General features: G+C 42.0%; 2 protein-coding genes across 12 annotated transcripts in view; one reads left to right on the top strand and one right to left on the bottom strand.

Moving 5' to 3' along the window:
• Nucleotides 1–3,806: 3,806 nt before the first annotated feature.
• On the top strand, nucleotides 3,807–8,532 carry RtcB (RtcB RNA ligase; the record flags this gene model as incomplete). Its single annotated transcript, XM_076199385.1, is given in 2 exon segments — nucleotides 3,807–3,971; nucleotides 8,072–8,532. Coding segments are annotated over 2 exon segments (393 nt in total), but the record flags the coding sequence as incomplete, so codon positions are not given.
• A 132-nt stretch (nucleotides 8,533–8,664) lies between these two features.
• The window catches only part of LOC143033834 (uncharacterized), a 446,867-nt gene continuing 428,494 nt past the window's right edge, over nucleotides 8,665–27,037 (bottom strand). For all 11 annotated transcript variants that reach the window (XM_076199375.1, XM_076199378.1, XM_076199376.1 and 8 more), the window contains 3 exons: nucleotides 25,170–25,339; nucleotides 23,521–23,755; nucleotides 8,665–10,703 (listed from right to left, as the gene is read on the bottom strand). In XM_076199375.1, coding sequence (XP_076055490.1) covers nucleotides 10,632–10,703; nucleotides 23,521–23,755; nucleotides 25,170–25,339 — 477 coding nt within the window. In that variant the 3' untranslated portion in view covers nucleotides 8,665–10,631. The remainder of the gene's footprint in view (nucleotides 10,704–23,520; nucleotides 23,756–25,169; nucleotides 25,340–27,037) is intronic.

Genomic DNA, 27,037 nt, shown 5'->3' on the forward strand with positions numbered 1-27,037 from the left:
TTGTAAAGGGGGGAAAAGCCTTGGTATATGTATGTGTTCCCCGTCTGGGGTATTGGCTGCTTGTTATTGTGGCAAAGTAGCATGCAGTTGATACTTTAGGGTCTATATGGGGCACCCCTATGGACCAGAGCCACACATCATTTTGTCTATGATAGAGGAAAACTCTGTTCATAGAGAAATGACACTTTTATACTACGACTGTCCCTCCGTTATGGTGTCCCCCAACCCCTTGTTGCTGTCCAGTACCATTTCTCTGTGGTGGGGGAAAAGAATACTGCCACCAAGTATTTCCACTTGGATCATAAGAGGCGAGAAGAAAGGGACGGGGATTGGGACTAGGCATCCTTCTCCTTGTAGCCCCACAGGGCACATTCCTAAAAGTAAAAGCAAAGGCATAAGAGGGTCTGGAAGTTCTTGGACCAGCACCCTAAGGTTTGGGTCTTTTAATGTGCATGGATGTGGTACAGATGAGAGTAAAAGGGAAGAGATAGGTAGTATGTTTGTGAGAAGAAAGATGGATGTGTTGGCTTTGAGTGAAACAAAGCTGAAAGGGAAGGGCGATTGTAAGTGGGAGGTTATCAGGAGTGAAGAGAGGGCGAGGGAGGGAAGGGGTGGCTATACTAATAAGTGAAGAGATAGGTAAACGTGTAGTGGAGTGGAAGGAGGTTTCCTCAAGGATAATGTGGATGAAGGTAAAACTGGGAAAGGAGATGTGGGTCTTTGTAAGTGCATATGGGCCTGGCAGTGAGAAGAGTGTAGAAGAAAGGGAGGCCTTTTGGATAGATTTAAATGAGTGCATAGAGGATTTAGGGAGAAATGTAAATGTAATAGTACTGGGAGACCTTAATGCTAGGGTAGGAAAGGATCCAATTGATGGAGTGGTTGGGAAATGTGGAGTTCCAGGAAAGAATCATAGTGGAGAGTTGATGGTGGAAATGTGTCTAGAAAGAGAGTTGTTGATAGCAAATACAGTATTTCAGAAGAAAGTCAAGCATAAGTACACATAGGAGAGGGTGGTGGAGGGAAGGGTGGTAGATAGAGCTTTAATGGACTATGTAGTGGTAAATAGGATTATGATAAGAAGAGTAAAGGATGTACATGTGCTAAGGGGAGAGGGTGGGGGAATATCAGATCATTTTCTGGTGGAAGGTGAGTTGAGAGTGGAGGACAGATGGAGAAAGAGGAAAGGGACAAAAGGTAGGGAGGTGCTTAGAGTGAACTCTTTAAATGAAGAGAAAAGGAGGAGTACAAGAAGAAGCTGAAGGAGGAGTGGGAGGGAGTGAAGGATAGAGTAGAGGTAGGTGTGGAGGAGGAATGGGGATGGTTCAAGGAGGGAGTCACAAAGTGTGCAAAGATGGTGTGTGGAACAAGAAGGACAGGAGGAAATAGAAGGAAGGGTAATGAATGGTGGGATGAGGAATTGAAGAAGGTTGTAGAAAAGAAGAATCAAGCTTACACAGATTGGTTACAAAATAGGACGAGGGAGTCATATGAGATGTACAAAGAAAAGAAAAGAGAAGTAAAGAAAAAGGTAAAGGAGGCAAAGAGGAGAGCAGATGTAAAATGGGGTAAGAGTATGACAGAAAATTTTGAAAGTAATAAAAAGATGTTTTGGAAAGAAATTAAGAGAGGAAGAGGAGGCGAATCAGGTAGAGAAGAAGAGGTAAAAGGTGCAGATGGAGAGATGATAATGGAGGAGAAGGCAGTAAGGGGAAGATGGGCAGAATATTTTAGGGAGTTGCTAAATGTGAAGGAGGATAGGGAGGGAAAGATAGCTGCAGTGGGAAATGCTACGTTAAGTGTAGTTGGGAAGGCTTATGGGAGGATCTTGATTGAGAGGATTAGGAGAGGAACAGAGGGAGTAATTGGTGAGGAACAGTGTGGTTTTAGGACAAGTAGAGGTTGTGTAGATCAGATTTTTGTGGTAAGACAGATATATGAGAAAGCTATAGGAAAGGGGAAGGATGTTTTTTGGGCCTTTATGGATCTGGGAAAGGCTTACGACAGGGTAGACAGAAAGGCACTGTGGGAGGTTATGCGGATATACGGGATAGGAGGAAAGCCTCTCGGAGCTGTCAAGAGTTTTTATGAGAGTAGTAGAGCTTGTGTCAGGATTAGAAATGGAAAGAGTGAGTGGTTTGAGGTAAAGGTGGGACTTGGTCAAGGATGCGTTATGTCACCCTGGCTGTTCAACTTATACATGGATGGGGTAGTGCGAGAGGTAAATGCAAGGGTAGTGGGTCAGGGATTGGAGATGGTTAAAGAAAATGGAGAAAAGTGGGAGGTGGGCCAGCTGTTGTTTGCGGACGACACTGCGCTTGTGGCAGGATCGGAGGAAGGATTGAGGAAGTTGGTGACAGAGTTTGGGAGAGTGTGTGATAGAAGAAAGCTGAAGATAAATGTGGGTAAAAGTAAGGTGATGAGATGTACAAGGGGTGAAAGTGGCAGTAATCTGGAAGTGAGCATTAACCACTTCAGTACGGGACTTAAATCTCGCGGGCAGCAGCCAATGCCAGCCGTATGACGTCACGTAATAATATTCGCATCATAAAATATAGTCGCCGCTTATATCGATCGTTCTCTCTTTCACCCGCGAATTTTGAAAACCACAGAGAATGGGATTCAGGGCGCATTTGGGAGAATGTAAAAACACAGGGGCGACTACAATAAATATAATCAAGACGCCGATATGGCAGCGTCGCGAATCCACTTGCTCCTCATGATGCCTACGTGTGCGGCACCGTATGGAAGGGGTTAAGGGAGAGCAACTGGAGGAAGTGGATAGTTTTAGATACTTGGGTGCAAATGTGGCAGGAAAAGGTGGAGGTAGAATGTAGATTGAGAGAAGCGAGTAAATGCCTTGGTGGTTTAAAAAGTGTAATGAGAAATAGAAATTTGGGAATGGATGCTAAGAGGAGACTGTATGAAGGAGTAATTGTGCTAACAGCACTGTATGGAGCAGAAACATGGAACATGAGAGAGGAAGAGAGAAGGAGCTTGAATGTGTTTGAGATGAAGTGTCTGAGAAGTATGATGGGGGTTACTAGGCTAGATAGAGTGAGAAATGAGGAGGTGAGGAGGAGAACAGGGGTGGAAGGGGAGTTGGGAGATAGGGTTGATGAAAGAGTATTAGGATGGTTTGGACACATGGAAAGAATGAGTGAAGAAAGACTAGTAAAGGAGGTATGGAAGGCAGATGTGGAGGGAGTGAACATGAGGGGACGTCCTAGGATGAGGTGGATGGATGGGGTGAAGGGGGCTTTGGGGAAGAGGGGAATGTCTGTTGAGAAAGGACGGGAGAGGACAGAAGACAGGGGTGAATGGAGAATGGTTGTATATGGAAGATGTTGTGATGCATGAGGTGGAATGGACGGGGGATTGGGGGTGAGGTAGTATGTGTGAGCAAAATTTTGATGCAGCCCGAAGGGATTTCTCCCCGTCCTCTCCTTTATATGGGGGGATGGAGAGGGGGGGGTCGCCGATTTAATGAAGTGGCCTTGCTGTGGATGTGCTGTGTCTTGCGACACTGCTTCTGACCCAGGGCAGTGGACAGGGTGCAGGGATGACCCATCATCTAGGAGGTGCTAAGATGGGAGGGAGGGTGGAGGGATGTGGAGTGTTTTCAGGGATGGAATGAGTGGGAATGATTTTATGCCTTTTCCTTTTTGGCTACCTCCCTAGTAAGGGGGAAAAAGCCATGGTATATGTATGCATGTATATGTATGCATGATAATATATGGAGAAAAAATCGTATGTTATCAAAGATTCTTTTCTTAATTTGATCTTCATGATACTCAATTTTACAGGGTTCAACAAGGGCCTTTCCAGCACATCATCCACTCATTCCTGTTGATTACCAACTGACTGGTCAACCTGTTCTTATTGGTGGAACCATGGGTACATGTTCGTATGTCCTCACGGGTACTGAGCAAGGCATGGTGGAAACCTTTGGCTCAACATGCCATGGAGCTGTAAGTAGCATTTTGACATCTTACTTTTCCATGAAAAGTACAATGTCGTAATAATTTTTTTTATAATATTAGTTCTTTCATATCTGTATGTCCCCGTCTGAGGTATTGGCTGTATATTATTGTGGCAAAGTAGCATGCAGTTGATACTTTAGGGTCTATATGGGGTGCCCCTACGTACCAGAGCCACACATAATTTTGTCTGTGATAGAGGAAAACTCTGTACATAGAGAAATGATGACACTTTTATACTACGATTGTCCCTCCGTTATGGTGTCCCCCAACCCCTTGTTACTGTCCTGTACCATTTCTCTGAATATTCATTTCCTTTTTTCGCTTACCTACCCTGTGGTGGGGGCAAAGGAATACTGCCAAGTATTTCCACTTGAGTCGTAAAAGGTGACAAAAAAGGGACGGGGGATGGGATTAGGAGTCTACTACCTGTAGCCCCAAAAGGGGACATTCCTAAAAACGAAAGTAAAGGCATAAGAGGGTCTGGGAGCTTTTCAACCAGTACCCTAAAGTTTGGGTCTTTTAATGTGCGTGGATGTGGTACCGATTAGAGTAAAAGGGAAGAGATAGGCAATATGTTTGTGAGAAGAAAGATGGATGTACTGGCTTTGAGTGAAACTAAAATGAAAGGAAAGGGCAACTGTGAGATTGGGAGTGTAGCTGGGAGGTACTCAGGAGTGAAGAGGGGACGAGGGAGAGAAGGGGTGGCTATTCTAGTAAGTGAGGAGATAAGTAAGCAGGAAGTGGAGTGGAAGGAGGTGTCATCAAGGTTGATGTGGATGAAGGTGAAGCTTGGAAAGGAGATGTGGGTTTTTGTAAATATGTACGGGCCTGGTAGTGAGAAGAGTGTAGAGGAAAGGGAGGCTTTTTTGGGTAGATATGAGTGCATAGAGGGATTAGGGAGAAATGTCAATGTAGTTGTTTTGGGAGACCTAAATGCTAGGGTAGGAAATGAACCAATTGATGGAGTGATTGGGAAGTATGGAGTTCCAGGTAGAAGTCGTAGTGGAGAATTGATGGTGGAGATGTGTCTTTAGAATTGATGATAGCAAATACAGTGTTTCGGAAGTCAAGCATAAGTACACATGGGAGAGGGTGGTGGATGGAAGGGTGGCAGATATATCGTTAATGGACTATATAGTGGTGACCAGGAGTATGGTAGGAAGAGTTAAGGATGTACATGTTCTAAGGGGAGAGAGTGGGGGAATATCAGATCATTAACCACTTCCATACGGTGACACCTACGTAGGCAGCATAAGGAGCTAGTGGGTACTCGATGATGCCGACGTCGCCATCTTGATTATATTTATTGTAGTCGTACCTACGTAACTTTCATTCTCTCTAAACTGGCTTCATCATATTTTCTATGGTTATCAAAATACATGGGTGAAAGAGAATGAACGATTGAGCACCGACTTTATTTTTTATAATGCGATTATTATGATGCAACATCGCACGTCGGGCAGCTAATGATGCCAGACGTGCGATGTGCCCTGGAGTGAAGAGGTTAAATGGTGGAAGGTAAATTGAGAGTGGAGAATAGGTGGAGAAAGAGGAAAAGGGCAGAAGGTAGGGAGGTACTTGTAGTGAACAGCTTAAATGAGGAAAAAAAGGAAAATGAGTACAAGAAGTTGAGAGAGTAAGGGATAGAGTAGAACTAGGAGTGGAGGAGGAATGGGGATGGTTCAAGGAGGGAGTCATAAGGTGAGCAAAGATGGGATGAGGAAGCAAAAAAGTGGTGGGATGAGGAAGCAAAAAAGGGTGTAAAAGAGAAGAAGCAGGCATTCATAGATTGGCTACAAATTAGGATGAGGGAATTATATGAGAGGTACAAAGTAAAGAGAAAGGAAGTTAAGCATAAGATAAAGGAAGCAAAGAGGAGAGCAGATGTGAAATGGGGAAAGAGTATGACAGAAATTTTTGAAAGTAATAAAAAGATGTTTTGGAAGGAAATTAAAAGAGGAAGAGGAGGCGAATCAAGTAGAGAAGAAAAGGTAAAAGGTGCAAATGGAGAGATGATAATGGAAGAGAAGGCAGTGAGAGGAAGGTAGGCAGAGTATTTTAGGGAGTTGCTAAATGTGAAGGAGGATAGGGAGGGAAAGGTAGTTGCAGTGGGAAGTGCTAAGAAAATGAGTGATGAGCGAGGAAAATGGAGGGGAAATAGGGAAGGATGAAGTGGAAGCAGCCGTTAAGATGATGAGAGCAGGTAAGGCACCTGGGTTGGATGGATGCCATGCAGAATGTCTGAAGAAAGGAGGTACAGTTATGGTGGACTGGCTGGTGAGGTTATTTAATGTTTGTTTAAGAGAGGGTAGAGTGCTGGAGGATTGGAGGAGTGCCTGTATAGTTCTGCTTTACAAAGGAAAGGGGGACAAGTGTGAATGTAGTAGTTACAGAGGGATCAGCTTCTTGAGTGTAGTTGGGAAGGCTTATGGGAGGGTCTTGATTGAGAGGATTAGGAGAGGAACAGAGGGAGTAATTGGTGAGGAACAGTGTGGTTTTTGGACAGGTTGGGGATGTGTAGATCAGATTTTTGAGAGCTATAGGAAAAGGTAAGGATGTTTTTTGGGCTTTTATGGATCTGGAAAAGGCTTATAACAGGGTAGATAAGAAGGCACTGTGGGAGGTACTACAGATATATGGGATAGGAGGAAAGCTTTTAAGAGCAGTCAAGAGTTTTTACGAGAGTAGTAGAGCTTGCGTTAGGATTAGAAATGGAGAGAGTGAATGGTTTGAGGTAAAGGTGGGACTTCGTCAGGGGTGTTTTGTCACCCTGGCTGTTCAGTCTTTACATGGATGGGGGGGTGCAAGAGGTGAATGCAAGGGTAGTGGGTCAGGGGTTGGAGAAGATTAAAAAAATGGAGAAAAGTGGGAGGTGATCCACCTGTTGTTTGCTGACGACACTGCGCTTGTAGCAGGATCAGAGGAGGGATTGAGGAAATTAGTGACAGAGTTTGAGAAAGTTTGTGAAAGAAGGAAGCTGAAGATAAATGTGGGCAAAAGTAAGATGATGAGATGTACAAGGGGAGAGAGTGACAGTAGGTTGGAAGTGAGCATTAAGGGTGAGAAACTGGAGGAAGTGGATAGTTTCAGATACTTGGGTGCGAATGTCACAGGAAAGGGAGGAGTGGGGGTGGAGGTAGAATGTAGATTGAGAGAAGTGAGTAAATGCCCTGGTCGATAAAAAAGTGTAATGAGAAATAGACATCTGGGAATGGATGCTAAGAGGAGGTTATATGAAGGAGTGATTGTGCCAACAGTAATGTGTGGGGCAGAAACATGGAGCATGAGAGAGGAAGAGAGGAGTTTGAATGTGTTTGAGATGAAATGTCCGAGAAGTATGATAGGGATTACTAGGCTAGATAGAGTGAGAAATGAGGTGAGGAGGAGAATAGGGGTGGAAAGGGAGCTGGGAGATAAGGTTGATGAAAGAGTATTAGTATGGTTTGGACACATGGAAATAATGAGTGAAGAAAGATTAGTAAAAGAAGTGTGGAAGGCAGAGGTGGAAGGAGTGAATATGAGGGGGCGTCCTAGGATGAGATGGATGGATGGGGTGAAAGGGGCTTTACAAAAGAGAGTAATTGTCTGTAGAGGAAGGATGGGAGAGGACAGAAGATAAGGGTGAATGGAGAAGGGTTGTGTATAGATGAGGCTGTGATACATAAGGGGGAGTGGGTGGGGATTGGGGATGAGGAAGTATGAGAAAAAAAATTATGCAGACCGAAGGGATTTCCCCCCCGTCTTCTCCTTTTCTGCATGAGGGGATGGAGAGGGGTGGTCGCCGAATTTATGAAGCAGCTTTGCTGTGTCTTACGACACTGCTTCTGACCCAGGGCAGTGGACAGGATGCAGAGATGACCCATCATCCAGGAGGTGCCAAGATAGGAGGGTGGAGGGGAGTGGAATATATGGGAAATGAAATGGGTGGGAGTAATTTCTATGCTTTTTTCTTTTTGGCTACCCCCCCGTGTAAAGGGGGGGAAATGCCTTTGGTATATGTATGTATGTATATCTGTATGTAATAAAGCCACATTTATTATAAAAGTAAAGATGTGATAACCAAATATTACTCTCTTGTCCATTTTCAGGGGCGAGCCTTGTCCAGAGCTAAATCCCGACGAAATATCGACTATTTGGATGTGTTGCAGAAGTTGCAGGATATGGGAATCACAATCAGAGTAGCATCTCCCAAACTAGTCATGGAAGAAGCTCCCGAGTCATATAAGAATGTTACTGATGTTGTAGATACTTGTCATGCTGCAGGGATCAGCAAAAAATGTATCAAATTAAGGCCAATTGCAGTTATAAAAGGTTGATGCACTCCAAAGATACTATGCTAATAAATACGAATTCCATATTGGGCAATGACTCATATTTCATAATTACCAAAAACTTTACATGTCCATTGTCATATCTCAGACTATGCTTTTTGTCCAATGTTGTATCCAGCAAGGGTTTAAAATGCATTGTCAAAACTACTCTTCCTCTCAAAAAGTGAGCCATATGAAAACTATATATGAAATTAAATAGAATAAATAAAATTAAATAATTTTCTCTGTCCACATGGTTACTTATCAATTTAAATATAGAAGTAAATTTATAAGAAAATATATACATATTTTTCTGCATGCAACATCTTGTATTGTAGAAATATGTATTTTGAGGATATCAGAGAACAAAGTCAAGTGCAAAATAAAAGTTTATTCAGCAGAAGCTAAAATGAAGCATGCGTAAATACTCCTCTTGGTAAAGAATTCATGTGGCAACAGACAATAGTAAGCAATTTTTTTTCCTAATCTCCAGTTATTATACAACAATTATGGCTAATATATATGAAATCTAGTCACCATATATCTTTTCCATATCTTTACTTTGGTATTGTCTGTTTCCACACATGTAAGTAGAATTTGCTGTTTGGTGTATTTACAATTTTGTTCATAGTTTTCTGCTGCACCACAACCTAGTCTTAATGGACGTGGCCACACAAACACATTCTGAACCACAGTACCTTAAAGCATAGGAAGATGTTATGCCTACTAATGCTCTGTGGGTCTACAGTCAACAGTTAGGTTGACTGTGCCAGGGTAGAATGAGTTTCTGGCTAGAGTGACCTCAGTGACTTAGCAGCATTTCTGAACTATTTACAGTAGCAATCATAGCACAACAAATGATTTAAAGGTATGTGAAGAGGAAAACTCCAAATCTACATTCAGTAGCCACATGGCCACCTATTCTTAGCACTTTTATTTAGAAAAGATCCTTATTCCCTATATAACTAACATTGCCATACATAATAAACACTCGTTGGTCAGCTTGAGACACCAGCACCATTTTGTGGTATTCTCAAAAATCCTTTACCTATTTAATGTGTTCCCTAAGCTTGGAGGGCACATTTTATTTTCATATATATATTTTTTAATATTTTTTTTATAAATTTTTATTTTTTATTTTTCATTATTTTAATTTTTTTTATTATTATTATTATTATTATTATTATTTATTTTTTATTTTTTTTATTTATTTTTTTTTCCATAACTGTGTAACAGGAACCTTTTGGAGCGAAAAGGAAAGATGTTAGGCAGAATCATTAGATGGAACCTTGGAGGATTTTTGCATGTAGATTTCAACATGCAGCATCTACAATTTATCATAACCAAGATAAATTTCATCTGAAGCTAAGTACATACTACCCAAGGAATAGACATGTATATGTGAAACACGATAATGTCTACAGCCAAGAATTTTCTCAATGAGTTTAACCAAGAGCTTCTTAATGTAGTTAAAAAGAATTCCACATGGTACTGGTCAACACATTCACTCTTCATGCAAATATTGCACATGAACACATATTTCTATATTCAACCCTTCACAAATGATAATTTTTAGTTTAGTAACTGAACACTGCTCTTCCTAGTTTATTCCAGTACCATATGCTGGCCAACACTCCATTTTCTATGGCAAGGGAACATGATTCAATGATGGGGGAAAACAAAAGTTTTGGTCCTGAATTAAGTTTTCAGAAGACAAGAAGTAATCTCAAGAGAGAAAATTTCCCTTGGGTGTTTGAGTAAATGTAAAAAGCCAATCAAGCTAACTGCCCCTACATACCCAATGTTACCTTTCAGTTTCAGAAATCCAAACCTTTCCTTAACAATCTGAAAAAACTGCTTCATATTCTGACTTGTTATTTGATTATGAGACATTACAAAAGTATTTGGCATCTCACTCCAGCTCAAGTTGTCTAATATACTTCAAAACTCACGTCCTTGACCTTATTCATTTTCATGAAACAGATTGGCATAGGACTTTCTCACAGCCAAAACATATGTATGCACTACACTTTGTTACATAAATGTACACTGACAACAAAAACTTGTCATTTATTTATAATAAATATCAAAATGTTGGGAATGGAACTATATACAAGGGAGCACAGGTATAATGTGATGATGGATGATGGTAGTTGTTTGCAGGCAGAAATGAACTGGGTATGCAGCTGCTGGTCCAACCCTTTTTGTTTCAGACCTCAGATTCAGTTAAAGTTCTGTCATGAAGCTTGGTAACAGCCACTCCAATTCAAATGCCTTCATGAAACATATTCTAAGTTCAGGAACAGGTATGAGAAGACTATGGGGGAGTTTCCGAAGACTATTTGCCACACTGTTCTTCAAATGCAGCCATCAGGTCACTTTGGCGATTCATGTCTATCTGACCAGCCATCTGAAAGAATAAGAATATATGTACATAAAGTCTTATGAATCCTAGACCCAGTTAGGGTCTATTGAGCAGGAAAAATAGGGGGTAAGGGATAGGTGTGAGTGGAGAAATGTGAATAGATGATAAACTGACACAGTGGTGGGATTTCTCCACGTCTTTTCTACTCATGAGGGGACAAGGAGGGAAGGTTAGGTGCCATGTAAATAAGCTGGTAGGGTTAAACCAGGTTTGGCTGTTGGGCCCTGCTATGGGTCTTGCTGCATTGCTTTAGAACCAGGCAGTGGGTGGGGAACAGGGATGACCCTTAACCCACAAGGGGAAACATATGTTGGATGAAAATGGGATTAAGGGAGGGTGGGCATGTCTTGGCTAACTACATTCCTTATAAAGGAGAACACTGGGTTTATAGTTAGATGAACCCTAGAATTCTAATAAATGGATCTTTGAATGTACAAGGATGTAGGATGAATGATGGAAATGATTGGTGGCATGTTTGCAAGAAGAAAGATGGATGTGTAAGCATGAAGTGAAAGAGAAATAAGTTTGAGGCTGGTAGTGTAGTAAGATGTTGGAAGGGACAAGAGGGCACAGAAGAGAAGGAATAGCACTGTTGGTAAGTAATGAGATATATAAGTATGTGGCTGACAAGAGGGATATCAACAATGTAGATGAAAATGAATTGGGCTGGGAGATATGAGGTTTGTAAGGCCCAGGTAATGAAAATAAGGAAAAGGAAGTGTTTTAGAATTATTTCAATGAGTGTGTGGCGAGTTTTGGGAGGAATGTAATGTAGTGGTGTGCAGAAACTAGTCAATAGGCAGAGTAGTAAGAAGGAAGGTGTGCCAAGAACTAATGAAAGTTGAAATGATGTGTGTTGTGAAAGCAAGATCATAAGAAGAAAGATCTACAGCTAACTCTTGAATTTTACTTACATATCTCTCACTTAACACATTATAGGACTCAAGATACATGTTAGAAGTTTTGCCTGGCAACATAAATTGAAAAAGTTATTTGAAAACCAACACCATGCAAAAGTCCATGTACTAAGCTCCTGGGCAGTATTTAAAGACGACAACTGCCATCAGTTTCGATAAGAGTAAACACTATTAGAGGATGAAGTACATTTAATTCAGTGCTTTTTCAATAACAAAGAAAAAGTATAAAAGCCTCAGATGGAGTGGGGATAGGGAAGTGTCATGAAAGGTCACATGGTTGGGACAACTCGTGGATGACCTTCTAAAACCATAGAATTTGAAGGAAGGTTATGCGAGTGGATAGGGAAATACAGGGGTGAGGTGAAGAGCAAGAGTGATGACGCAACTGGCAGATAGGGATGATCAAAGAATGATAAGATGCCTTAGGCATATGGGAAGAACGACACATATACCAAAGGCTTTTTTCCCCATTATAAGGTAGGTAGCCAAAAAACAAAGGCATAAAAACCACTTCCACCCTTACCACACTCCACCCTCTTATCTTCGCACCTCCTGGATGATGGATCATCCCTGCATCTCTCCCACTGCCCTGGGTCAGAATCAGTGTCACAAGACACCACATCCACAGCAAGGACGCTTCATTAACCATTTCACTCCGGGCCAAAATTTCGTGGGTAGCATTAGCTGCCAGACGTACGATGTTGCGTCATAATACTCGCATCATAAAAAATAGTCACCGCTTATATCGATCGTTCTCTCTTTCACCAGTGAATTTTGATAACCATAGAAAATGTGATAAAGCCAGTTTAGAGAGTATGTCAGTTACGCAGGGACGACTACAATAAATATAATCAAGATGCCGATACGGCAGCCTTGCGTATCCACTTGCTCCTCATGCCGCCTACGTAGCCGGCACTGTATGGAAGAGGTTAAATCAGTAACCACCTTCTCTGACCCCTCATGCAGAAAAGGAGAAGACGGGGAGAAATCCCTTTGGGATGTGTCACATTATTTCTCATACATCCCCCACCCATTCCACCTAATGAATCACAGCATCATCCATATACAACCATTTTCCATTCACACCTATCTTTCGTCCTCTCCCATCCTTCCTCAACAGATATTCCCCTCTTTCTCAAATCCATCAATCTCATTCTACCTCCCTTTCCTGCCACATTCACACCCAAGTATCTAAAACTATCCATTTCCTCCAGTCTCTCTCCCTTAACACTCACTTCCAGTGTGCTGCCACTTTCTCCCCCTTGTACATCTCATCACCTTACTTCATATCTTCAACTTCCTTCTTTTGCACACCTTCCCAAACTCTGTTACTAACTTCCTCAATCCCTCCTCTAATCCTGCTACAAGCGCAGTGTCATCCGCAAACAACATCTGGCTTACCTCCCACTTTTCTCCATTTTCTTTAACCATCTCCAATCCCTGGCCCACTACCCTTCCATTTACCTCTCGTACCACCCCATACATATCTAAATTGAACAGCCAGGGTGACATAACACATCCTTGATGAAGTCCCACCTTTACCTCAAACCACTATATCCATTTCTAATCCTGACACACGCTCTACTACTCTCGTAAAAACTCTTGACAACTCCTAAAAGCTTTCCTCCTATCTCATATATCTGCAATACCTCCCACAGTGCCTTCTTGTCTACCTTGTCATAAGCCTTTTCCAGATCCATAAAAGCCCAAATATCATCCTTACCTTTTCCTATAGTTTTCTTACATACCTGCCTTACCACAAAAATATGATCTACGCAACCTCTACCTGTCCTGAACCCACACTGTTCCTAACCAATCCCTCTGTTCCTCTCCTAATCCTCTCAATCAAAACCCTCTCATAAGCCTTCCCAACTACACTTAACAAGCTGATCCCTCTGAAACTACTACACTCACACTTGTCCCCTTTTCCCTTGTAAAGTGGAACTATACAGGCACTCTACCCTCTCTTAAACATTAAATAACTTCACCAGCCAGTCCACCATCACCGTACCTCCTTTCTTCAGACATTCTGCATGACATCCATCCAACCCAGGTGCCTTAACTTCTCTCATCATCTTAACAACTGCCTTCACTTCATCTTTCCTTATTTCTCCTCCATTTTCCTCACTCATCACAGTCATCTTTGTGCTTCCCACTGCAGCTACCTTTCCCTCCCTATCCTTCACATTTAGTAATTCCCTAAAATATTCTGCCCATCTTCTTACTGCTTTCTTTTCCATTATCATCTTTCCATATGCAACTTTTACCTTTTCTTCTCTACTTGATTCACCTCTTCCTTTCTTAATTTGTTTCCAAAACATATTTATTACTTTCAAAATTTTCTGTCATACTCTTACCCCATTTCACATCTGCTCTCCTCTTTGCCTCCTTTATCTTATGCTTTACTTCTCTTTTCTTTGTACAGGTAAACGTCGACTTACGATGGCATTAGGTTTCGATAGAGCCATCGTAAGACGATCTCATCGTAAGTCGATCCCCACTCTGTTCCGTGGTCACTGTACCTAGCCTACCTGTATATTCACCACCAGAGATACTGAATATAGCCTATTAAACATGTACAGTAGTTTATTTAATTATTTTTATCCTTTTTACCATATTCAAACACTATAATATGTATTTTCAGTACGGGACTTAAACCTCGCGGGCAGCAGCCAATGCCAGCCGTACGACGTGACGTAATAATACTCGCATCATAAAATATAGTCACCGCTTATATCGATCGTTCTCTCTTTCACCCGCGAATTTTGAAAACCACAGAGAATGGGATTTAGGGCACATTTGAGAGAATGTAAAAACACAGGGGCGACTACAATAAATATAATCAAGACGCCGATATGGCAGCGTCGCGAATCTACTTGCTCCTCATGACGCCTATGTGTGCGGCACCGTATGGAAGGGGTTAAATTATCATATCGTCGTCGTCGTCATCGTAAAGTCGAACAATCGTAAGTCGCGGCCATCGTAAGTCGACGTTTACCTGTACTTATGATTCCCTCGTCCTATTTTGTAACCAATCTGTGAAAGCTCGCTTCTTTTCTTTTACAACTTTCTTTGCTTCCTCATCCCACCTACCTTTCCTTCTATTTCCTCCCATCCTCCTTTTTCCACACATCTTTGCACACTTTGACTCCCTCTTTGAACCATCCCCATTTCTCCTCCAATTTCCTCCCACTCCTCTCCGATTCTTGTATACCTTCTCCTTTTCTTTCTCATTTAAGCAGTTCACTCTAAGCACCTCCCTACCTTTTGTTCTTTTCCTCTTTCTTCATCTATCCTCTACTCTCAACTTACCTTCCATCAGAAAATTATGTGACATACCCCACTCTCTCCTCTTAGAACATGTACATCCTTAACTCTTCCTACTATACTCCTATTTACCAGTACATAGTCCATTAACACTCTATCTACAACCCTTCCATCCACCACCCTCTCCCATGTGTACATGTGCTTGACTTTCTTCCTAAACACTGTATTTGCTATCATCAACTCTCTTTCCAGACACATCTCCACCATCAACTCTCCACCACAATTCTTTCCTAGAACTCCAAACTTCCCAACCACTCCATCTATTGGTTCATTTCCTAACCTAGCATTAAGGTCTCCCAATACCACTACATTGATGTTCCTCCCTAATCCCTCAATGCACTCATTTAAATCTATCCAAAAAGCCTCCCTCTCTTCCTCACTCTTCTCACTGCCAGGCCCATATGCTTTTACAAAAACCCACATCTCCCTTCCCAGTTTCACCTTCATCCACATTAACCTTGAAGAAACCTCCTTCCACTCCACTACGGGTAAGTGTGTAGTGGAGTGGAAGGAGGTTTCTTCAAGGTTAATGTGGATGAAGTGAGATGTGGGTTTTTGTGTGTATGGACCTGGTAGTGAGAAGAGCATAGAAGAAAAGGAGGCTTTTTGGATGGATTTAAATAAGAGCATAGAGGGATTAGGGAGAAATGTTAATGTAGTGGTATTGGGAGACCTTAATGCTAGGGTAGGAAATGAACCAATAGATGGAGTGACTAGGAATTATGAAGCTCCAGGAAAAAATTGTAGTGGAGATGTGTCTCAAAAGAGAGTTGATGATAGCAAATACAGTGTTTAGGAAGAGAGTCAAGCATAAGTACACATGGGAGAGGGTGGATGGAAGGGTGGCAGATAGAGCATACATAGACTATGTATTGGTAAATAGGAGTATAGTAGGAATAGTTAAGGATGTACATGTTCGGGGAATATCAGATCATTTTCTGGTGGAAGGTAAGTTGAGAGTGGAGGATAGATGGAGAAAGAGGAGGACTATATAGTGGTAACCAGGAGTATAGTAAGAAGAGTTAAGGATGTAAGAGTATAAGAAGAAGCTGAGAGAAGAGTGGGAGGGAATGAAGGATAGAGTAGAACTAGGAGTGGAGGAGGAATGGGGATGGTTCATGGAGGGAGTCATAAGATGTGCAAAGGTGGTGTGTGGAACAAGGAGGACAGGAAATAGAAGGAAGGGTAGTGAGTGGTGGGATGAGGAAGCGAAGAAGGGTGTAGAAGAGAAGCAGGCTTTCATATATTGGTTACATTTTAGGACAAGGGAATCATATGAGAGGTACAAAGTAAAGAGAAGTAAAGCATAAGATAAAGGAGGCAAAGAGGAGAGCAGATGTGAAATGAGGTGAGTATGACAGAAAATTTTGAAAGTAATAAAAAAAATGTTTTGGAAAGAAATTAAGAGAGGAAGAGGTGAATCAAGTAGAGAAGAAAAGATAAAAGGTGCAGATGGAGAGATGATAATAGAAGAGAAGGCTGTGAGAGGAAGATGGACAGAGTATTTTAGGGAGTTGCTAAATGTGAAAGAGAATAGGGAGAGAAAGGTAGTTGCAGTGGGAAGCACTAAGAAAGTGATCATGATGAGTGAGGAGAAATAAGAAAAGATGAAGGTGATGAGAGCAGGTAAGGCACTTGTGTTGGATGGATGCCATGAAGAATGCCTGAAAAAAAGAAGTACATTTATTGTGGACTGGCTGGTGAGGTTAATATTTGTTTAAGAGAGGGTGCCTGTATAGTTCCACTCTATAAGGGAAAGGGGGACAAGTGTGAGTTGTAGTAGTTTCAGAGGGATCTGCTTGTAGTGTAGTTGGGAGGGCTTATGGGAGGGTCTTGACTGAGAGGATTAGGAGAGGAACAGGGAATAATTGGTGAGGAACAGTGTGGGTTTAGGACAGGTTGGGGTTGTGTAAATAAGATTTTTGTGGTAAGACTATGTGAGAAAGCTATAGAAAAGGTAAGGATGTCGTTTGGGCTTTTATGGATCTAGAAAAGGCTTATGACAGGGTAGGCGCTGTGGGAGGGTTTGCAGATATATGGGATAGGAGGAAAGCTGTTAAGAGCAGTCATGATTTTTTATGATAGCAGTAGAACTTGTGTTAGGATTAAAAATGGAGAGCAAGTGGTTTGAGGTAAAGGTGGGACTTCATCAGGGATGTGTTATGTTGCCCTGGCTGTTCAATTTATACATGGATAGGGTGGTGCGAGAGGTGAATGCAAGGGTATAGGGTTGGAGATTTGAGATGGTTAAAGAAAATGGGGATATGTGGGAGATAAGCCAGTTGTTGTTTGCTGATGACACTGCACTTGTAGGAGGGATTGAGAAAGTTAGTGACAGATTTTGAGGTGTGTGAAAGAAAGAAGTTGAAGATAAATGTGGGTAAATGTAAGGTGATGAGATGTACAAGGGGTGAAAGTGGCAGCAGACTGGAAGTGAGTATTAAGGGAAGTGGATAGTTTTAGATATTTGGGTGTGAATACGGCAGGAAAGGGAGGAGTGGGGGTGGAGTAGAATGTAGATTGAGTGAAGAGAGTAAATGCCTTGGGGTATTAAAAAGTGTAATGAAAAATAGACATTTGGGAATGGATGCAAAGATTGTATGAAGGAGTGATTGTGCCAACAGCACTGTATGGGGCAGAAACATGGAACATAAGAGATGAAGAAAGGAGTTTGAATGTGTTTGAGATGGTTTGAGATGAAATGCCTGAGAAGTATGATAGGGGTTACTAGGCTAGATAGAGTGAGAAATGAGGAGGTGAGGAGGAGAACAGGGGTGGACAGGGCGTTGGGAGATAGGGTTGATGAAAGAGTACTGGGATGGTCTGGACACATGGAAAGAGTGAAGAAAGATTAGTAAAAGAGGTGTGGAAGGTAGAGGTGAAAGGAGTGAATATGAGGGGGCGTCCTAGGTTGAGATGGATGGATGGGGTAAATAGGGCATTGGGAAAAAGGGAAATGTCTGTTGAGGAAGGACAGGAAAAGACAGAAGATAGGGGTGAATAGATAATGGTTGTGTATGGATGAAGGGGAGTGAGTGGGGGATGGGGGTGAGGGAGTATGAGAAATAAATTGATGCAGCTCGAAGGGGTTTCTTCCCATCTTCTTTTCTGTATGAGGGGACGGAGAGGGGGTTCGCCAAATTAATGAAGCAACCTTGCTGTGGATGTGCTATGTCTTGTGACACTGCTTCTGACCCAGGGCAGTGGACAAGATGCAGGGATGACCCATCATCCAGGAGGCCAAGATAAGAGGGAGGGAAGATGGTAGAGGGGAGTGGAGTATGTAGGGGATAGAATGGGTAGGAGTGGTTTCTATGCCTTTCCTTTTGGCTACATGTGTAATGGGGATAAAAACCTTTGGTATATGTATGTAGTTGTACATGAGTATCCCAGATTCTGTGAACTGGTTTGATCACATTTTCTGTGTTTATTAATACTCAGACTAAAAGAGAATGAGTAATACAGCAGTGACTTTATATTTTATAATGCAAGCAGTATGATACAGCATACATATGGCAGCTGATGTTGCGCATGAGAATTTGACTCTTACTGAAGTGGTTAAAAGTGGAACTATACAGGCACTCCTCCGGCATTCTACCCTCCCTTTGACACACATTAAACAACTTCACTAGCCAGGAATGGTGAGAGTAATTGGTGAGGTTAGGAAAGGTAGGGGTTGCATGGATCACAAATTGCACTTGGCAAAGCTCTGGGAAAAGGTTAGGATGTTTTTTGTGCCTTTATGGATTTGGAAAAGGCTTATGACAGGGTACACAGGAAGGCACTGTAGGAGGTTTTGCAGATATATGGGACTGGGGGAAAGCTATTAAGGGCAGTCAGAGTTTTTATGAGAGCAGTAGAGCCTGTGTTAGAATGGGAAATGGAGAGAGTGAATGGTTTGAGGTAAAGGTGGGACTGCATCAGGGCCATGTCATGTCACCATGGCTGTTCAAAATGTACATGGATAGGGTATAAGAGGGTAATGGGCAGAGGACTGGAGAAAGAGAAAGGGGATGTGAGCCAATTGTTGTTTGTTAACGACACTGCTTGTGGCAAGGTCAGAGGAGGGATTAAGGGAATTAGTGATGGACTTTGGAAAGGTATGTGATAAGAGAATGTTGAAAGTAAATGTGGGTAAAAGCAAGGTGATGATATGTTCAAGGATGGCAGCGAGTTGGAAGTTTAATAGGAGAGGCTGGAGGAAGTGGATAGCTTTAAGTATTTGGGGTTGCATGTGGCAACAAGGAAGAATAGAGGTGGAGGTAAATTATAGATTGAGAAAAGCAAGTAAATGCCTTGGGTGATTAAAAAGTGTTATGAGAAATAGGCAACTGTGAATGGATGCAAAGAGGGGTATGAAGGGGTAATTGTGCTGACGGAATTGTGTGGGTCAGAGGCTTGGAATATAAGACAGGCAGAGAGGAAAAGTTTAAATGTGTTTGAGATGAAATGTCTGAGAAGTATGATACAGATTAGTAGGTTGGATAGAGTGGGAGTGGAAAAGGAGATGGCTGATAGGGCTGAAAGATTATTGGGATGGTTTGGATACATGGAAATAATGAGTGATGAAACATTAGTAAAAGAGGTGTGGAGGGAGTGAACTTGAAGGGATGACAGAGGATGAGATGGATGGGAGGAAGGGGACATTGAGCAAGAGGAGAATGTAGGAGATAGGGATGAGTGGAGAATGACTGTGTATGGATTATACTGTTGTGCAAGTAAGGGAGGGGTTGAGGATGGGGGCAGGGGGTGCTTATGTGTGAATGATATTTTGATGCAGCCTGATGGGACTTCTCCCCATCTCTCTTTGTTCATATGGGGACAGAGAGTGGGGGTTGCCGATTAAGCAAAGTGGCCTTGCTGCTTTGCATTTGAGCCAGGGCAATTGGCCAATGTGGAGCTGAGATGGGAGGGTTGGAAAGGGTGGTGGAGGGGAGTGAAATGGGTGGGAATAGGGAGAAAATACAGATCCACTAACCAGTCCATTATTACTGTACCTCTGTTCTTCAGACACTCCACATGACACCCAAGTGCTTTCCCTGCTCTTATTTTCAAAACTACTTGCACCTCATCTCTTCTTATTTCTCCTCCATTTTCCTCTCCCATCACTGTCATTTTCTTAGCACCTCTCACTGCTACCATCAGTCCCTCCCTATCCTCTTCCACATTCAACATTCTCTAAAATACTCTGCCCACCTTCCCCTTACTGCCTCCCCTTCTGTTAACATCTGTCCATTTGCACCTTTCACCTTTTTACTGTTAACTTCCAAAATTTCTTACTACTTTAAAAAATTTGCAGCACCGATCCAAAGTGATGAGTGTGTGGACCTCAGTAGCGAGGAGGGAGGCGGCGCCACTCCAGTTCAACAAAGGCGGGCAGCATGGAGGAGGAGGCATACATATACCATAGGCTTTTCCCCCCTTACAAGGGAGGTAGGAGGAGGAAGGAGAAAAAAAAAAAAAACAAAAAAAAAAAAAAAAAAAACACTCCCACCTATTCCATCTCCACTCCTATCCAACCCCCTCCCACCCTCCTATCTTGGCTCCTCCTGGATGATAGGTCATCCCTACATCTCGATTACTGCCCTGGATCAGAAGCAGTGTCGCAAAACACAGCACATCCACAGCAAGGCTGCTTCATTAAATTGGCAACCCCCCTCTCCATCCCCTCATGCTAAAATGGAGAAGACAGGGAGAAATCCCTTCAGGCTGCATCAATTTATTTTTCACACAAACTCCTTCACCCCCATCACCCACCCACTCCCTTTAATGCATCACATCATCATCCATACACAACCATTTTCCATTCACCCTTATCTTCTGTCTTTTCCCGTACTTCCTCAACAGACATTCATCTCTTTCCCAATGCCCCTTTTACCCCATCCATCCATCTCATCCTTGGTCACCCCTTCACATTCACGCCTACTTCTACCTTCCACATCTGTTTTACTAATCTTTCTTCATTCATTCTTTCAATGTGTCCAAGCCATCCCAAAACTCTTTCATCAACCGTATCTCCCAATTCCCTTTCCATGTGTCCAAGCCATCCCAATACTCTTTCATCAACCCTATATCCCAAGTCCCTTTCCACCCCTGTTCTCCTCACCTCATTTCTCACTCTATCCAGCCTAGTAACCCCTGTCATACTTCTAAGGCACCTCATCTGAAACACATTCAAACTTCTCTCTTCTCTTATGTTCCATGTTTCTGCCCCATAAAGTGCTGTTGGCACAATCACTCCATACAATCTTCTCTTAGCATCCATTCCCATATGTCTATTTCTCATTACACTTTTTAACCCACCAAGGCATTTACTTGCTTCTCTCAATCTACAGTCTACCTCCACTACTCCCTTTCCTGCCATATTTGCACCTAAGTACCTAAAACCACTTCCTCCAGTCTCTCTCCCTAAATACTCACTTCCAGCCTGCTACCGCTTTCTCTCCTTGTACATCTTACTTTTACCCACATTTATCTTCAACTTCCTTATTTTGCTCACCTTACCAAACTCTGATACTAACTTCCTTAATCCCTCCTCTGATCCTGTCAGAAGTGCAGTGTCATCAGCAAATAATTGTCTTATCTCCATTTTCTTTAACCATCTCCAATCCCCAACCCATTACCCTTACATTTTCCTTTTGCACCACCCCATCCATGTATAATTGAACAGCTAAGGTGACATAACACACCCCTAGCATCCCACATTTACATCAAACCACTCTCTCCATTTATAATTCTAACACAAGCTCTTTTGTAAAACTCTTGACTGCTCTTAAAAGCTTTCCTCCTATCCAATATATATTTGCAATACCTCCCACAGTGCCTTCCTGTGTACCCTGTCAAAAGCCCTTTCTAAATCCATAAAGGCCCAAAAAAACATCCATACCTTTTCCTAAAGCTTTCTCACATATCTGTCTTACCACAAAAATCTGATCTATGCAACACTTACCTGTCCGAAACCCACACTGTTCCTCACCAATTACTCCCTCTCTTCCTCTCCTAACCCTCTCAATCAAGACCCTCCCATAAACCTTCCCAACTACACTTAACAAACCAATCCCTCTGAAACTACTACAATCACACTTGTCCCCTTTTCCCTTGTAACGTGGAACTATACAGGCACTCCTCCAGTCCTCTGGCACTCTACCCTCTCTTAAACAAACATTAAATAACCTCACCTGCCAGTCCACAATCATTGTACCTACTTTTTTTTTTAGACATTCTGCATGACACCCATCCAACTCAGGTGACTTACCTGTTCTTTCATCTTAACAATTGCCTTCACCTCATCTTTCCTTATTTCTCCTCATTTTCCATCCTTCTTGTTCCAAACACCATCTTTCCACACCTTGTGACTCCCTCCTTGAACCATCACCATTCCTCCTCCACTCCTAGTTCTACTCTATCCTAAACTCCCTCCCACTCCTCTCTCAGGTTCTTCTTGTACTCCTTTTCTTTTTCATTAAAGCAGTTCACTTTAACCACTTCAGTACGGGACTTAAATCCCGCGGGCAGCAGCCAATGCCAGCCATATGACGTGTCGTAATAATACTCGCATCATAAAATATAGTCACCGCTTATATCGATCATTCTCTCTTTCACCTGCGAATTTTGAAAACCACAGAGAATGGGATTCAGGGCGCATTTGGGAGAATGTAAAAACACAGGGGCGACTACAATAAATATAATCAAGACGCCGATATGGCAGCGTCGCGAATCCACTTGCTCCTCATGACGCCTACGTGTGCGGCACCGTATGGAAGGGGTTAAGCACCTTCCTACCTTTTGTCCTTTTCTTCTACTTATATCATCCACTCTCAACTTACCTTCCACCAAAAAATGATCTGATATCCCCCACTCTCTCCCCTTAGAACATTATACATCCTTAACTCTTCCTACTATTCTCCTGGTTACCACTATATAGTCTATCAATTCTCTAACATCCTTCTATCCACCACCCTCTCCCATGTGTACTTATGCTTGACTTTCTTCCTAATCACTGTATCAGCTCTCTTTCTAGACACATCTCCACCATCAACTCCACTACAATTTTTTCATGGAACTCCACACTTTCCAACCACTCCATCTATTGGATCATTTTTATCCTTGTATTAAGGTCTATAAATACCACTTCATTGATATTTCTCCCTAACCCCTCTAAGCACTCATTCAAATCCAAAAAGCCCCCCTTTCCTCTACACTCTTCTCACTACCAGGCCCATATGCACTTACAAAAACCTACATTTCCTTTCCCAGTTTCACCTTCATCCACATTAACCTTGAAGAAACCTTCCACTCCACCACATGCTTACCTATCTCTTCACTTACTAGTATAGCCACCTCTTTTCTCCCTTGTCCTGTCTTCACTCCTGAGATCCTCTGAACTACACTCCCAAACTCAAACTTGCCCATTTCAACTTAGTTTCACTCAATGCCAACACATCCATATTTCTTCTCACAAACATACTATCTCTTCCCTTCTACTCTCATCTGTACCACCTTTCAAACTTAGAAAAAGGATTTTACTACCTATGAAATAAAATTACACCAATACTTACAGCTTCTCTTCGCCGCCTCTCCTGTTCCCTAAGTTTTTGTCTATCCCTGTCACTTAATCGTGAGGTATCCACTGCTGAGGATGTTGGTGTTGAAGTGGAGGAAGGGTGTTGTGGAGGACCTGCCGTGGTGGCAAGATTTGGGTGGGAGACAGGAGAGGAGGCAGCAGGAGCAGTCATTGGTGTTGCAACTTTGGAGGTGGGAGGAGGCACTCTGGCTGCTTGTTGACTCTCTCTTCTAATAGGAGTAAAAAAAAAATATATATATATATACATATACACATATACATATATGTATAGGGTGTCCTGAATAAATTTGACACTTTTTTGGAAAGGAAAGAAAAAACATCGTATCCTGGCCAAAAATTTATGTATTCTCAAAATTCAAAGTGCATCTTTTAGAGGATCTTTTGCCAAATACAGCTCACTTAAAGAAGCCACCCTGAGCCTCCACCACAGTCTTCTGGTGGGACCTGAACCTGAAGCATGCGTCCTTCACGGCGTCCTTCAAGAGACACCTGAACATCATTTTGATCCTGGCAATCAGCTTGTCCTTGGTGTTGCAGGCAGTACAATTGGTGTCTTTTTCAACTGCACCCCATACATAGCCACATAGCCCATGGGGTTGCAATTAGGTGAGTTGGGGGGCCAGATATTGGGACTGGTGAAGTTGTAGAAGTTCTCAGACTACCACTTCTGGGTTTTCCCGGAGGTGTGACACGGACCTGAGTCCTGCTGCCACATGTATGGTCTTCCTGCAGCCATCCTCTCCACCCAGTGCATGACAACAGTGGCAAGCAACTCAACATAGCCATCTGAAGTGAGTCTGAGTCCCTCTTCAAAGATGTGGGGCAGCATGACATGGCCTTTGCTGGAAACACACCCAAAGACCATCACAGTTTGAGGGAACTTGGTCTTCATGAAGTGCAGGACTTCATATGGACTAGGTTAGCCACCTGTTGTTCTGCACATTGTGTAACTGGTCTTGGCAGATGCTCTTCTCGTCTGAGAAGAACCAGAGCATCCCTGGCTCAACTGGTGAGGAATTTGTTGGCTTTCATAAGGCAGTTCTCTTGGGCCTTGGCAGTGAGTAGTTGGCCCTTGCACCTCTTGTATGAGTAGTGAAGATCCTCATTTGACGCTTTCTTCATAGTCGTCACTCCAATGCCCATTTCTCTCACCAAGGTCTACATTGCCTTGCCTGGATCTTGCTGCACTTTTTTTTTTGGGGGGGGGGGGAGAGAGAGAGAGAGAGACTTCTTGATGAATTTTGGACAGAGTCAGAACTCTATGATCCTTCCTGCTAGCCACTGCTTCTGCATCTCTGTTGCAATTTTCCAGCTCACATCTCATGTCCTTCTTGGTATTCAAGGAGCACTGAGCTGCAGCTAAGATTTTTTAATTTTTTAATCCGGCATGAATCATCATGATGCAGGTCACTCTCTTCCAATATCCCAGTGCTTTCTAGCTATCATACCCACCAAGAGTACACAGAATAAGCTATCCATTGCACTTTACCACAATTTTTTATCAAATTTATCCTGAACACCCTATATATATTTTCATATACAGTACATTCACATATATCTTTTAATAAACAATACTGTGCTTTAGTTTAGTAACTTAGATTTTCATAACATTGTATGACTTACTTCTGCAATTCCTGAGTTGCTCTGGCTTCCTTAGCTTGCTCCATAACTTTTTCCAAGGCTTCCTCCTCCATCCGTGCTCTTTCCTTTTCAGCTTCCTGCCGCTGTCTTTCCTTCTCAACAGCTTCTTTCTGCTGACGTCTCAACTCTTGTTGTTCAATAATTTGACGTTGCTATTTTGTATAAACCAATCAAGAAGAAAATGGGAAAGGCATATTACTATTTCAAAGAAACAAGGGCAAATAATATGTACATGCAAATGATAGTTTTAAATGATGACCAACAGAGAGAATCATAAATCATCTTCCTACTGCCATCTTTATAATTTGTTGACACCCTCACCTCAATGTAAGCTGCAGCCCTGATGGTCTGACACTCATTCTCTGGACTGGGCCCAGGAACTCTATTAACTTCAATTTTATTTCTTTCACCTTTTCTCACAAGGAGAACTGACAATTAGCAGCTGCTTCCTCTCTCCTAATAGTATAGGCCACCAACATAGAAAGAGTCCCACATTAATAAAACACAGACAGCAGTCCAAAGTTTCTTCCAAGAGAGATCTATAGAAGGGTCCAAGGACCACTGCCAGCCACTGTGGGGCTATGGATTTGCAGTCAGTATAATTTGAAACAGCAATCATTATCATAATAATTAACAACAAAAGCCAAGATTCCTAATGTACTGCTGTGAAGTGTTAAAACCTAAGGAAAATTGATAAGGAAGTACATACATAAATATATATATATATATATATATATATATATATACATATATAATTTTTAACAACCACAATGCACTTTAATTCTAAACCATCAAGGCAGACATGCATGACAAGTGCGGCATTGACTTACCAACTAGGCTATCAAGAGAGATAGATATCTCTCTTGATAGCCTAGTTAGTAAGTCACTGCCGCACTTGTCATGAGGATGCTGGGGTTCGAGTCCTTGGCAGTACCACATTTCAATTTCTGCATGTCAGCCTTGATGGCTTAGAATTAAAGTGCATTGTGGTTGTTAAAATGTATCTCTAATCACTGGGACCCATTCAATGTTGTACACTAATATATATATATATATATATATATATATATATATATATATATATATATATATATATATACCAAAGGGAGGTAATCATAAAATTTAGTCAAGAGGACAAACCCAGGTTAAAATGGAATATTTATGAATCAGGATCCCAAATTTTCCCTAATCAGACTAGGATGGTGCCCCTTACAGAGGGCTTTATAGTATGAAATTTAATAAATCATGCCTTTGGTCCAACTCACTGGTGGCAGGGTTCAAACTGCCATCACCTCAACCTCTGCTGCAAGTAGTAATGCTCTAACCCACTTTGCCAACAAGCATCCAGTACAAAAAAGAATATAAGAAAATTAGAAAGAATACAAAGAGCAACAAAAAAGATGGCCCCAACACTTTCAAACCTGACATATGAACAAAGACTGGCCGAACTGGAATTGCCAACCCTGGGGATAAGCTTGCTTTTACCATCTACAGAAAGAAACCCATTCTGGTAGTTATCTCCATTTCTTCAGCAGTCACCCAAAGTAAAAAGTAGCATCGCCTCAGGATTATTTCTTGAAGCTCTTAGAATTTGCAGCCCCCAGTTTCTTGAAGGAGAACTAAATATAATAAAATCTCAACTAAGTAAATTAGCTTAACCGGATTGGTTCTTGGTCAAAGTCCTCAGCTGAGCAAGATCCAATTTTTTCAACACCACCCCCATTTCCTCTATATTTTCATTGAACATGAGCGCCTTAGTCATTCCCTTTTCTGATTCATTTATTCCTTCAACAAAGTTTCTTCCCAAAGACAAATTAAATCTAATTAATTTTTAACCTAGCACCATTAAT

Source organism: Oratosquilla oratoria, chromosome 16, assembly GCF_046742065.1.
Source record: "Oratosquilla oratoria isolate Oo_2021 chromosome 16, ASM4674206v1, whole genome shotgun sequence".
Lineage (NCBI taxonomy): Eukaryota > Metazoa > Arthropoda > Malacostraca > Stomatopoda > Squillidae > Oratosquilla > Oratosquilla oratoria.